Here is a 15,296-nt window from a genome sequence, read left to right as displayed (position 1 = left end):
ATTACATAATTATAGAAAGTTGATGTTTCGAAGTTGATGTTTTGTCTGAATCCTTTTTAATGATCACGATTAACAAATTAATTTTGCAGGGGAGACATCTCAACGACCCCAGTTTGTCTGGGAACCCCAGCTTGAGAACCATGTGGCCTAGACAGTAGTTAGTAATGTCGCTGGTCCTTTTTTTAAGCTTCATATCGTGGTGAGATGGAATGTCTGGAGCGCTGCCTGTCATCAGTGTCTGCCCTCCCAGACACCAAGCTTTACGCACAGCGCAATCTCTGCCTAAAGGACTGAGGAATTCTGGGGGGCTCCTTCTCTACGTTTCTTTCTTTCAGACACCATATTTAAACCTGCCGTTTCAACTATGAAAAGCGAGCAAAGCTGCGTGAAGACGCCTGCGACGCTCCGGGAGATCAAAGATCTGCTCCAAAAAACGGCGCACGGAGAAGAGGATGCCCCGGAGAAGCAAGACGAAAGCAAATACGTCGATTTGGAATTAGTGGACGTTGACACAGGCGGTACAAAACCAGAGAAAGACTATTGCTTTGGTGAAGGAAACCAAATGTCTGTTCTTATTAACAACAGCGGTGCCGGAGCTCTGCGCGCAAGGGAAACAAACCAGAAGTTGGCGAAGAAAACCCATGTTGAAACTAACATGAAAGAGGACTCTGGAGATGGGACACGTGTAGGAGAAATCACGGAGGGTCCCTCTGATCCACCTTCATCATCATATCTCCGCTGTCTTAACGCAAAGTCAGAGGATTGCTTCAAAACAGGAGACAAAAGCGAGCGCAACATTACGCGGAACGACGTGTCCAAAATAGAAGACAACAGAAAGACACAAAGAGATGAGGAATTAGACTGTGGTGATAATGATCTGAGCGGGATTAATGAGTCGGATGATTATACGGAGGATGATGATGTTATTTTGGTGCTTTCCGACCACTGCTTCCCGGGCGTAACGGAAGATGAGTCTCATTACATTACCACGCACGAGATCCAGCTCTCGGAGCTATCTGACCACGAGGAGGATTACGACCTCGGGGTGGGCTCCTCCACCAGCTGGGACACTGAGGATGCCAACCAGGTGTACTCTTTTGTCGATTACGCCTCTTTTGACGGTGATGGAGAGAGGGGGGACAGGGGGGATGGCCACCAGCCTCCTCGCGCTCAGGGCGCAGCAGCAACAGTCAGCACTCTGCTGGAAAGTGATCTGTGCGACGCGGCCAAATTCACCAGCTCAGATGAGAGTTTATCAAAGCTCCAGGAGCAGCAACAGTGCAGTGGCAACAGTGCAGGACAGATCCACCTGTCAATCAGCACCACTTCTCGGGCTATAAATGACCCTAGCAACATCCGAGAAAAGGAAAATATCCTTTATCATGCCAGGCGCGCTGGGGATACGAGTCAATATGTTTTTAGAGGAGTAGATGGGAAGGCAGGGACGTTGAGTGACAGGGCGAAGTGTTTCATAGCCGCGCCCGGGCGCTTACACTTTGGCCGCAAATTGAGGGGAAAAGAGGTCACCGAGTATTCCAGCGGTGCCTCCAGCGCTGAGCTAGACGACGCTGACAAGGAGGTGCGCAACCTGACAGCCAAGGCCTTCAAGAGCCTGGCTTATCCTTACTTTGATGCCATTAATTTCAGCACCTCCAGTGAGTCATCTACATCAGAGCACGGGAAAGGGATAAACAGGTGGTCCACGTTTGTCGACCTGAAATATGGCAATATGAATATTTCACAGGGACTGGACAAACATGTTATTTCCCATCAAAATTCAACGGCTTCATTTGAAATAGCCAAAAATATAGATAAAAGAGGTTGTAAGGACATAGCTCTGGCAAATATCAAACCGCCCACCAGCAAGATCTTCACTCTGAATGGGACCCCCCACAACGCATCGTCATCTTCAAAGCAAATAGAGCTGATGGGGAAATTTAGTCAGGGCCACAGTGGAGTGATTAGACTCACAGAGACTCTGAATTTTCGTTGCAATGTTAAATCGGGGATGCCAGGGGGAGAAAGGCACACTAACTTTTCACAAAACGCAGCAGGATCACGTTCCACGGATGAAGTTACCAACAGTTTGCCGAGCGGCCAGAGGAGAGGGGCCAACAAGTCCTCTAAAACCATGGAAGACACACACAAGAAAGCCATATTCGCATCGAGTCTGCTCAAAAATGTAATTTCTAAAAAGATGCAGTTCGAACAGGAGCGCAAAATGGAAAGAGGGGAGATAAGTGAGACACACCCGACGCCTTCCCCGTGCTTTGCGCACCAGGAGAGGGACAGCCACAGGGAGAAGGGCAGCGGGGAACTGCACAGACAGAGCTCCAGATTTTCAGAGAGCAGCTCTGACTACACTATAATGTGCGTGGATGAACTAGGGGACATCGTGGACAGTGGCTCATGCAAGAGCGACCCTCGAAGACGAGACACAGCAGCTCCCGCACCAGAAACTAATTTGGAACCGACAAATGAAGACGGAATCGATACTAAAAAAAGCGCATTGGAAGCGTCCAAAAGCACATTGCTACGCAGCCAAAATAGCGCGTTCAGATGTTGGAAGGACGAGGAGCTAGAGTTTCAAAGGGATCATAAAAACGACAAAACTCTGGAGAAGTCGCCTTCAGCTAACGACAAAGAGAGTGAAGGGGATCTGTATTCAGTGAGAGGCGGGAAACTGACTAAAATGTCACATTTGTTTGTGCCAAGTATCCAACTGCTGTCAAGTGAAGGAGAAGTGGGACATCAGCGCCACAACAGGAATTATTCTCCACATGGAGACGGAGGAGGGACACAGCTTCGCTCTGACAACACGCTGTACATCGCAAACCCCAGGAGTGTGTCTACGTCTAAATCTCCGGAAATTAAAATTAATTTAAGAAGCGTCAGAGACAATACAACGGAGCCTTTTGGCGTCTCAAAACTGCGCGCTCCTAATATAGGCTGTAACGCAACCAGCCTCGTCAGAACAGATGACTTCAAATGCCAGGCACTGGGTACAGCTTTGAAGGGTGAGTCGTCAGATAAAGTGCCGCATTTCATGGTAAGAGACATTAGAGATAATAAAGGAAAGCTGCAGACGCCAATACACCAAGTGAGAGACGTGCGTAAATTGGTTAAAAGTTCCTATCACTTTGTTTCTTTGGATAACAACGACAGTCATTCAGAGCAAAAAAGCCAAATGTCCCATCGAAATCCTAATTCTGTTTCCCCTATAGTGATCAAATGTCAGTCTGTGAATACAAATAATAACGGAAAATGTTCTGGAAATCTTACTGAGTTATCGAAACAGGAACAGCTTGACGTGGACAGGTTGTCTCCAGAGGGCGCTAAAAATGTTCCGTTGCAAAGGGCAGCAGGGAGAGCACCCATAGGTTACTCCAATAATTCCTCAGATGAAGTCATTGGTTTGCGAATTGAAAGCAGAGCAGCTTCAAGGAAACAGGATAAAATATCAGATATCACAGATAAGAAACCTGAGTCTAAGATGGCAAACCAGGGGGCTTTGGAAAAACTCCAGGCTGCTGTGAAAACCATGGAGCAGCTCTATGTATTTGAAAGAAATGAATGGAAAAGGAAGAATGAGCCGCATGTCCTGACAGACAGTCACGTGCTTTCACTGATAGCCAGTGAAGAACATGGAGGACATGAAGAGGAGGGGATGAGAGTGGACAAGATGGTCAGAAGAGACTCCTGTCCCTACAACAGCAAGACGCCACCAGCAAAAGCAGCGTCCCCCAGCACTGACAGCCTACTGAGGCAAGAGGACCCCGCCATGATCTTGCAGACTCATGGCAGCCATGATAACAGGCTGGTCAATAAGTCAATTCCAACCACTAACACCACAAGGGACAAAAACGTGTTCAGCCTCAGCTCTAGCCTTACGGCCTCCGCAATGGGAAAGACACCCCAGCCAAACACCATCACACAAACACCTTTCAGCACCAAAAGCTTTGTGCCAAAGTCCCATAAACTACCAATGTCCTTAAAAATCAGCCAGATGGCACTAAGTGGAAATGAAGAAGTTGAATCAAAGGAGGTAGAGAGGTCCACACAAGAGCTCTTGAGCGCTGCAGCTGACAGTGAAAACTACCTAACCATTCCTGTCAAGTCTCAGACCAGCAGCAACAAACAAGCCTCGGCTGCTGATAAAACATCAGTGTACACATTTACCCCCCAGACACAACCAGCCACTCCTTCAGGACACTTGGGATCCAGCGCTAGGGGTTTAGAAGATCATAACCAGTCCCCTAAAAGCATAGTGATGGACACGTGCTTACCAGAGAGCCCTTCTGCTACCATTTACCACACTTTGCCATTAGGCATGGCCACCAATCAGCCTCAGGTCTACTGCTTCTCTCCAGCCATCACCCCTGCTCCCACTCTGGACACCTTCCAGACCACCCAGAGGAAGATGCTCCTGGATCCTACCACTGGAAACTACTACCTGGTGGACACTCCTGTGCAGCCAGCCACTAAGCGCCTCTTTGACCCTGAAACAAGCCAGTATGTGGACGTTCCCATGCCGCAACCTCCTATGACCCCGGTGCCCATGCCGATCTCACCTTTGGCCCTCAGTTCAGGAGCTTATGGACAGACCTACATGATCTACCCAGGCTTCATGCCAACACCATCTGTGATCCCGGCTCGGACGCTGGTGCAGTCGCATATGTCGATGCAGTCAGAGGTAGACAGTGGAGACAAAGCCTTGTCACAGCAGCCTGAGGGCATGTACATTGAGAGCCCCTTCTACATGGCTACTGGAAGGTCTTCCCAGGTGGCCTACGCGGCTCAACAGCAGGCCACCACCAACAGGCCACCACAGGGCTTCCCCAGTGTCAAGCAGCCGGTCATCAGCATCACCTCCCAGCAGGGGCCGAGGATCATAGCTCCGCCTTCGTTTGATGGCACCACCATGAGCTTCGTGGTGGAACACAGATGAACAGCAGCTTACCTGGACAGGTGAGTAGATCTGACCATTTACCTTGTGTATTGTTTGTGCAGTATCAAATCCAAGTAAATCTGAATGAACCAGGATGATGTTTTGTGTTTTGATTGACTTGTTCTTGCTAGTTAAAAAAGAACCTGGTCTCACAGAAATCTGTGAAATAGCCACGGATTTCGCTTAACTCAAAATCCGTGGAATAGCCACGGAATCGCTCAAATTTCCGTGAAACTGATACGGATTTCGCTTCAATGCAAGTTAAAGACAGTTAATAAGTTTTCCTATTGGTTTGTTCCAAGTCACGTGACTTTCAAGGTTCCGGCGGTCAGAACAAAAAACATGGCGGACAGTTCTCTCATTTTTAGTGAAAAAATTTATATTTTGACTTTCTGCATAAAAATGGATTTTGATCACATTTCTAGCGAGAAATATATGTTTTATTTTCTAAATATTCACTCAGTGAATGTACATAATCACTTTGTGGTGAAGATCTCGCCAGAAAAATATGACTGTCATTAACTTGCATTGTAGCGAAATCCGTGTCAGTTTCACGGAAATTTGAGCGATTCCGTGGCTATTCCACGGATTTTGAGTTAAGCGAAATCCGTGGCTATTTCACGGATTTCTGTGAGACCACGTTGTTAAAAAAACAGTGCATATCTGTGCATGAAGTCCAACCATAATGGCTGTTCAAAATACACACAAGTGGATTGGATCTTAAGAGGCTTAGTGGTGTGCACACAGGAAAGATGTGGAGTGACACCCTTTCTGGTTTAACCCTTATTTTATTGTGATATATTTTTTCTCTGATATCACACAAAAGTGAGAGTTGAGCAGCACAAATCCAGCCTGGTTGCTCAGGTTCCTCACCAATCTGTCAACAGCATTGGTGGGACCTTTGGGGATCTTAAATCTGTGTTTGAAAGTGGTCCCTTTCTTTATTCCTCCCACTTAGAAAGTTGAAGTGCACAACCCGACAATAATATTGGTACTGCTAGTGTGCTCACTGCTCCTGCTATATAGACTACTAAAACGTTCAAGCTATAGGGCTCCACAGGAACTATTCTTAAACCAGGAAGTAAGTTAGCATGTTAGCGCCCTGGGGTCTAACCTCTTTAACTCAATGAGGATTTAGAATGGGTTGGTGGTTAGATGCCTGAAATAAGGTCTGTGGTTAACACCAGCTTAAGAGATGTTTGTATTCTGTTGTACGACATAAAATCCATTAGTAAATACGACCATCTTGAATTTTAAAGTTTTTATGTGTCCTTAAAAAGGCGGTTGCTAACAAGTGGCTAAATGAGACTAAAGTGGTTGTCGGGGACATTAAACGTCATCCCGCCGGACGGGAACTCTCTCACTAGTCTTACAGCCTCTAGTCGTGTTTTTCTCTTGCAAACTCTTGCACACTGTAGATTATGTTAAACAATTTATTCGGCTACGGTTTTGCTAGTTTGTCAAAAACACTGGTTAGCTTGTTAGAGACCATCTGAAGCTAACGGTAGTGACGTTGAAGTCATGCGACCGTGATGTAGTTCAATATAGCATAACAATAGCTTTTTACATTGTCTGCTGCATTAATGCTTTAAACATCATAAAAGTGGTGTTTATTTGTGAAGATTCTCCTGCTGAACAAAACAAGCATCAGAAACGTGTGTTTGCCACAAAGCTTATTTTCTGCAATGATCCAAAATCCATTGCAAAAATTCTCAATAGACCCCATGGAGATGCTGCTTCCGGGTTGGTCTACAAAAATGCATCATTTTGTTTGGCCTGTATTGTTAGTGGCAATTTTTAAAAACCACTGCTACTTTCTCTACTGCTGGACTTTTTCAAATTGTTAAGATTTGCTGCTCCCATGTACTTAATTTCTATTTCTAATTATATTACTGCAGTTTGAGTTTATCAACATTTCAGTGTAAAACCTACGGAGCCCCAAATATTCAGTATAAAATAAAATAAAATAAAATCGATAACGTATCACATACTCTCTCTCTCTCTCTCTCTCTCTCTCTCTCTCACACACACACACACACTCAGTATTCTTTTTCGAAATTCAGTTTTTCTTACACTTTTTTTTTCTTGTTAAATATAGACAAATGATGACAATTCCAAAATCAATAACGGATCCATTACATACTCAGCTCATTGTTGGATGTTATTCAGGTCAAAGCAACAGCCAGTCATATAATGGCTCTGACCTTTTTGTCTTCATCAACACACTATAAAAATAAAAAGCGGCATCATGAAGTAAAAGAAACCTCAGAGTTCTTATTCATTTGTTTACTTTTAAATTCCATGTTTCGTATACAGCTAAGATAAAACATGTAAGTAAGTACTTAAAAGACAACATTAAACAGAATAAGTATTGGACTTTTATTATTAGCAAGATGAAATATTATTTCATAATAGCAAACTGAGTTAAAACAAATATTATTTTACAATTTCATTGTGACATACTTTATTTTATGTCTTCATATGATGATTTATTTCACAATGTCTTAAATTGTTCTTAATACTTTGCATCTTCCTAGTGGTCCTCATTGGTGGCACTCTCCATGTGACAATTTAACATCTACTCTAAACGTAACGTCAGTCTATTTATGAATTTTCTAGTATCATGTCAATTGGATAAGAGCATTAAGGGTGCACCCAATCATGTACTAGGATTTAACATGCACACCAAAGGAAGAGACACCACCAACTGAGTGCTTCAGCAGGTGCTAGCACTCACAAGCTTTGAATTCTGATATCACAGCAGAGATACAGAGGATTATATTGATATAAGATTCTTCGTGGGCTAGGTGTTTGAATATGGTAGAGTAAAAGGTTAGGTGGTGGCAGGCGTTTGTTATGTGTATACACGAACTGCTTCAGCTGCTGCTGGACATCAAGAAGCTGCCTGGCAGGTCAGAGTCACACTGGGGTTAGCCGGCTTTTTTTAGGACCAGTCATTTAAAGACAGAGAGGGTGAGAAGCTTGGTTCACATGGCCTCTGATCAGCAATTACATAAACACAACATGCAACATAGCAGCAGGACATTTGGAGTTCCCCTTCTCATCTTAGGAGAAGCCTGATAGTCTCCAGGCTGGAAAGTGGGACTTTGTTGTTTCCTTCACACAGTTTAGCCTCCAGTCTGTAGGGTTTCACCACCAAAACTAGCAATGAACAATGATCATGTAGATAGATAGACAGATACATAGATAGATAGATGGATAGATAGATAGATAGATAGATAGATAGATAGACTTTATTTATCCCAAGCTGGGAAATTACAGTGTAGCACCAGCATTACACACATAGACAATGACAATTAAATAAAAAGAACAACCTAGGCATACTTCAAGCAATAAAATATAAAAATACAATAAAAATACAATAAAATATAAAGTGTCTAAAGAAGGAGTATGTATTAAGGAGTAGAATAGAATTCCAGTGCAGAATAAATATGAATATACAGTATAAAAATGTTGGTGCTATGAAACAAATAAGGTGCAATGAACAGTGTGCATAAAGAACACATGAAGTACATAGACAGTATGTAATGAACCAGACTATTATTTGTTATTGTACAGTATTTTGTTATGTACCTCAACAACTATTGTTGTGGTACCTTGGAGTTGGGCCATGAACTCAGCTGAAGTCAGTGGGAACCCTTTCCAGGCTCAAGAAAGAATTTTTCTTTTAAATAACATAAATGTGTTCAGTTATGATTAGTCTGCAAGGATAAAGTTAGAGTTTAAATGAGCAGATTTGAACAGAATTGTGAATGTAACAGTATTTTGAACCTTCAATAGAAATGATGTCATTTAATGTGACACAGTGAAAGTTCAAATGCATAATGTACAACAAAGATAAATTGGATTGCCATGAAAGACCTTCTTGAAGGTTGAATCCAACCTGACTTTGTTGATCCTCTGACTACCATAAGATTCCCTTTTTACTCAACTCAACTCAACTCAACTTTATTTGTAAAGCACTTTAAAACAACCACAGCCGCAACAAAGTGCTGTACATAAACAAACAGAACAAGAGACAATAAAAGAAATAAAACAGGAATAAACACTAAAATAAATAGATTCATTGCTTTTTAAAAAACAATTTGAAAAACAATAAATAAAAGCAAACCATAAAACAGTAAAAACAAGAGCAGAGTCTCATGCATGGTTAAAAGCCAAGGAATAAAAATAGGTTTTAAGATGAGTTTTAAAAATTTGGTAACACTTTCTATGAAGACTACATCTATAGTGCATTATGAGCGCATTCATAGTGAATTATAATGCTCATTATAATCAATCATAATGCATTATGACTGCATTCATAAACACATATAAAGCTTCATGATGCACTATATCAACAGTTATAAATATAGCTTATAATGACTTATAAATCCAAGTGTCTTATGAGTGCTCTTGACTGGTTATAAACTACAGGCTGACTGATGAGGCTTATAATACATTACAACTACTCATACCCCTCTATACACACACCTCAACAATCAATTGTTATAAGGACTCATAGGATGCCATAAGTATAAATAAATGATCAATGTATGCTTTAAGTAAAGTGAGGTTCATATAGACGCATCTATAATGCAGTATAGCTAATCATGATGTTTCATGATTCATCATGATTAGCTATTAGCATATATGAATGCGCTCATAATGCACTATAGATGTAGTCTTCATAGAAAGTGTTACTAAAAAGGTAAGTCCCACAACGAGGGAAATTCAACCTCTGCATTTAACCCATCCTGATCAAAATATTATTTTGTCCAATACTTACAGGTCTATGACCAAATACCTGCATGAGTAATGTCTAATGTACACTCTACAACTTTCAAAGTCCTCAGATAGTTGTACCGTTCACACCCTACCACTTGCTGTCTTGTAAGCTCTCAAGTGCACACACCTGTTCTTAGCCTTAGCCACCTGGCTATGACAAATCAAGATAGCAGCCAAGCCTCACCTGTGTATGGATCTCTCTGCTTGAGATCTCATGATTTCAGGTTTTTATATGACATTTTATTTTAATAATGTGTTATATTGCACTTCTTTTATTGTAAATGTTATTTTTTTTGACACTTGTGTTGAGTTTTGGCTGCTATTGTGGCCAGGTCTCTCTTGAAAAAGAGATTCTGAATCTCAATGGGACTTAGGGTTACTAAAAAATAAAAGTGCAAATTTGCCACGTATCTGGATCTTTGGTTGGGGAGCTCCCAAAACAGTCTAAAGCTATGTAAACTAGGCATAATGGAATTTCCATCATCCTTAGTACTTTGTATTGAGTGCCAAATACCAAATGTTAGCATCCTGACATGGTAAACTAAGGTGATAAACATTGTAAAAAAACAAACAAAAAAAAAAACAAGACTAGGTTAAAATCTAGTATATGGCAGACTGCATTTGTGGGCAATGTGTCACAGGAATAGTTACAGTAATGTCTATAATGACAATATTTTGGATATTTGTAGTTAATAAGCATTTGTCCGATTATACAAAAAAGTAATAATATGCTTAATTATATAATAAATCTTACAGTCAATCCACAGTCCGGTACTCGCTTGTCTAATATATATCAAATAGGATTCCATTCTATTAAATGCATGTTTTTATGCGTCAAGTCTATTTTTGTGGCATTTATTGAAGCTTTCTCTGCTCTAACAGCTGCTGAAATCATACAAATATCCTGCAGTATATGTGTTTTGAACTTATTAACCACATTTACATTCAATGGTAAAGCCTCCCTGTCTGTTTGTGTTCCTGTTTCACTACATGCAGATTCCCCTCACCCGCTACAGTTGGCACTATAGACGTGTGTTTGGCGTAACCATTTTGCTTTTGCTTTTGTGCTGTCATCTTGGCCAGGTCACTCTTGGAAAAGAGGTTTTGAATCTCAATGAGTTTACCTGGTTTAATAAAGGATATGGATTGATAAAACCCCTTATCAGAACACATCACTCTAGTGTCACACATGATAGCGCATCAGGTGCAGAAGGAATCAGAAGTAGACTTATATATATATATATATATATATATATATATATATATATATATATATATATATATATATATATATCGTTAGCCTCATAGCATAATTGCCTAAGTCATTTTTTTGGCCAAGTTGTGATATCTGCCTAACTTTACTCTCCTACCACTGCTGCATCTTTCTGCCTTATTGCCTATGTTCTCAACCTATCAGAACACTTGTTAGAGTCCAAAATCACTTTCTGCCTTAGTCATCTCTGTGACTTTGGCATTTTTGCCGCTACATACAAACCAAACTACATTATTTATATGTAAGAGAAAAACTGCCTTAGCCAGGGCATATTCTGCCTAAGTCACTTTTATCTGTTATGAAATCGATGTGTTTAATTTTTTATGCAAACTTGTTCACACTTCTATTTGAAGTTACTGTTACAATATCAATTAAAAATACCAATGGGCTTACTAAAAATTGTGTTTTTTCTTGTTTCCCGAAAACGTTCAAATAAGACTTAGGCAAATATGCTATGATGCTAACGATATAAACATTGTTATTTTATACATTTAAATATACATTATACATTTTTTATACTTGCCTATCAACAACTGATAAGTTGTTATAATATGAAGGCAGTATTTCAACGGTAAAATAAAAAAAATAGTCCAGTGAGTTAGTTAGTTAGTTAGTTAGTTAGTTAGTTACTACTTAGCTACTTTTCTTCATGATCACAGTGTTCTTATTGGTGTTTTTTGTAATCGACATGCACATGCATTGCCAATGTAACTATTCAAATACAAACACGATAGAACGTATACGTGCTGGTCATATCTCACTTCCAGTGGAGATACCCAGTTACAGAACAATAGCGCTTTTGCACAACTGGGTGCTTGGGGTCTAATAATGACCAGTTAAAGGAATGTCCTTATGAGGCCAAGGACAATGTGTTTTGAAAACATGTGCACGCTGGGAATGTAGAAGAGGATAGCTGACACACATGAAATAGAGTTTGCACTCCTCTAAAATGGTCAATATCACAGATTATGATATCTGAAGCATTATTTTAGTGAGTTACAGAAAATGACTGGCAAGTTAGACATTGAAATTGTCGTTATATTGTCAATTTGTTACATTTTTGAGGGGTTCCAAGAGCAGGAGCAGACACACAAGGCACAGAGAAAGGTTTAGTTTATCGGTAATCTTGCAGCTGAAGGCAGGTGCGGCTGAAGGGGAATCCGAGAGGGAAGAGCTGGGGCAGTGAAGCAAGCTGGTGGAATGTGACAGAGGGAAAGGAGAGTTGGGCTTCTGCTGCGGCAGAGAAGATCGCTGTGTAGGCAGGCAGGACACGGTGGCGGTGGTTGTGTGTGTTTCTGAAGCTGTTAGAAGGCAGGCGGACAGATTACATGAAAGTTTGCAAAATTAATCCCCAAAATACTGGGAATTTGGACAGCTGAGTGGAGAGTGAACAAGACAGCAGGAAGGAGGCCATTCATACACAAACATAGACAGACATGGAAGATAGACACATAAAGGAAGGCAAAACACCCCAGAACACTGGGAAACTGAGGCTTAAGGCCCAAATTATAATGTGAAATAAAATGGAAATTTCAATCTTTATTCAGTCTAATTAAATTATTCAATTCAATTCAATTCAACTTTATTTATAGAGCGCATTTCATGCACAAGGCAAACTCAACAGATTCACAATGTATACACATAATTACAGTTAAAAAAACAACAACAAAAAACACGGAAAAACAAACAAAAATCAATTCCAAATTAATTGAAGAGTGCAGGTAGACAAGCTATTCCATATTCACCACATATACACTTACTTACTCACACATGTGCACCCACTCCCACAACCACACATGCACACAGTTCAACCAAATGCTGTAGAGAAAAGATAGGTTTTTAATCTGTTTTTAAAAATGGCTACTGATGTGGCATGTTTAACTGTGTCAGGCAGGGTGTTCCACTTTCGCGGGGCATAAATACTAAAAGCTGCTTCTCCTTCTTTGGATCTGGTGTGAGGGATGAGTAAGTTTATTATCTAAACTTTACTTTGAATTGTGGTGGGCATAATGCATATTGAATCGTAAAAATGCATCAAACGATGCTTGAGGAATTACAGATAACAGATATTGATATATTTTCAACATGTTTTTGCAGTAAATAAGCTGTGTAAAATATCTGCAGGTGTGTGGATTAGGACAGCTGGGCCTCTACTGGCTGCAGTGCATGGATGATCCACCAGGGGGTAGATAGCATGTCTCAGATTGTAAACAACAGCTTTTACAGGAAAATATTGAGCATGTGGATGACATACAGGTTGCAGAAAGGCATGTATCAAATATGATACAAATGGGTTCATAGGGTTAAAGAAGTGTGCTAAGAACCTGCATTATGTTGAAAAACTAGTTGACAACTTTGGTTTCACAGCCAAAGGTCAAGCAAGTGCAGCAAGTCAAAACATAGCAAACAGCTAATATTACTCACTAGTCCAACAGCAAGAAGGCCTGCTCTGTGTCTGTCTGCAGCATTTTTTTTTACACAAAGCTATTTAGTAGTATTTAGTAACTTAGTATGTGATTTACTCTCATCTAGTGGCCTCTTGTTCAGTCACTCTCCTTTTTCTCTTCTCATTTTCCAATGTTTACATCCTCTTTGGCCTCTTCACATTCGTTACAGTGGCCCTCATTCATCAAACGAGCGTACGACAGAAAGTGAGCGTAAAGTGGGCGCACGATCATTTATATGCAAGGCTCTGCATTTATCCAAGTGTTACTAACTCCTTCAGAGGAACAGAGGCCTTAAATTGGCCAGACATTATCTATATTTGTCTCTGGAAGATAAGATAAGGTTTTATTTTTCTCACAAATTCAGTCATCACAGCAACTTAAGATACAGGTTACAAAGATATCAAAATAATATAAAAACAAGAAATAAGACATTATATACATACATAAATATACATTATAAAATGATGTGTTTGGCTGTTTAATCATAAGCCTCTACCGTATATATTTTGCACTGTATATCTATCATGTGATTCTTTATACATTCATATAATGAGGGGAAACCCTCAGATTTGTTTTCGTAGAACAAATGGTTACTTTGTGGGAAAATGTGACCGTACCATCCTTTTGTGCACAATTGAAACATTTCTCAAGTGAAAACACTGCTAAATAAGTGTATTTGGATTTGTTCTGTGAATGGTGTGTTTGTAAGAACTTAGAGTCTGTTTTGTTTTCTTGGTTCCCAACAGGACTGAGCTTTGAGTGACTGCTGAAGGTGATGGCCCTCGTATAAAAGTGCTCATTTACATCCTGTGTCACCTTTTCTAACTTGTATAAGATGTATATATTAAAGTTTTTGTTTCATAACACCACATTGTAAGAATTTAAAATAATCACTTAATTTGTACACCTATATTTCATTTGACTTTGGTTGCACAATAATCAGTCACCCCCTAAACTAATCAATCAGGAAATTGTCAAATGATTGCATAACAACTGTTGCCATGTCTTGTGTGTTGATTTTTATGCAGTGTCACTATTATGGCTTTAAAATGCACAAAAGTGAGCATTGTTTTTTTTTTTTCAACATGTGTTTTTAACTGGTTTTACCTATAGCTGGAAATGACCTGCAAACTACTGTACTTTTTTAACATGTATTATATATGATATTATATGATATGATATTATATTATATGCATACAGAGGCAATAAAAAGTATGTGAACCCTTTTAAATGACCAAGTTTCTTGCATTAATTTGTCATAAAATGTGATCTGATCTGCATCTAAGTCCCAAGTATAGACCAACACAATGTGCTCAACCTAATACCATGCAAACAACGATAAGCAATATTTCTTGTCTTTATTGAACAAATCAATGAAACATTCATAGTGCTGGTGGAATTTTCTTCTTTTGAAGCCATTCTGAAGTAGATTTACTTCAATGTTTAGGGTCATTGTCCTGCTGCATCACCCAACTTCTACTAATCTTCAGCTAACAGACAGCTGCCCTGAAATTATCCGGTAGGATTCCTTGATAAACTTATGAATTAATTTTCCTTGATGATCTTCCTCTTCCTCTTGATGATGCCAGGCGGTCCAGGCCCTGAGGCAGGAAAGCAGCCCTAAATCATGATGCTTCACTGTTGGGATGATGTTCTCATGTTGGTATACACTGCAAAAAAAGAAAAGTTGGGTGAACTCAAAATTTCAAGGCAACAAACTTCGATAAAATTTTAAGTTGGACAATTAAACTAAATATTTTAAGTTTTGTTTTTGAGTTTGCTCAACTCTGAGCTGAACTGAATTCAGATTTTTGAACTTTTACATTGTAATAACTTTTAA

The 15,296-nt window shown here is 40.1% G+C and overlaps 1 protein-coding gene across 1 annotated transcript; it reads left to right on the top strand.

Annotated features, from left to right (window-relative positions):
* Positions 1 to 364: 364 nt before the first annotated feature.
* On the top strand, positions 365 to 14,600 carry c17h4orf54 (chromosome 17 C4orf54 homolog). The gene is made up of 2 exons (XM_059354553.1): positions 365 to 4,968; positions 14,203 to 14,600. The coding sequence occupies exon 1, from the start codon at positions 365 to 367 to the stop codon at positions 4,946 to 4,948; it is 4,584 nt and encodes a 1,527-aa protein (XP_059210536.1). The 3' UTR covers positions 4,949 to 4,968; positions 14,203 to 14,600.
* Positions 14,601 to 15,296: the final 696 nt, after the last annotated feature.

This window comes from Centropristis striata, chromosome 17 (assembly GCF_030273125.1).
Source record: "Centropristis striata isolate RG_2023a ecotype Rhode Island chromosome 17, C.striata_1.0, whole genome shotgun sequence".
Lineage (NCBI taxonomy): Eukaryota > Metazoa > Chordata > Actinopteri > Perciformes > Serranidae > Centropristis > Centropristis striata.
This window is presented reverse-complemented; position numbering and strand designations above follow the sequence as displayed.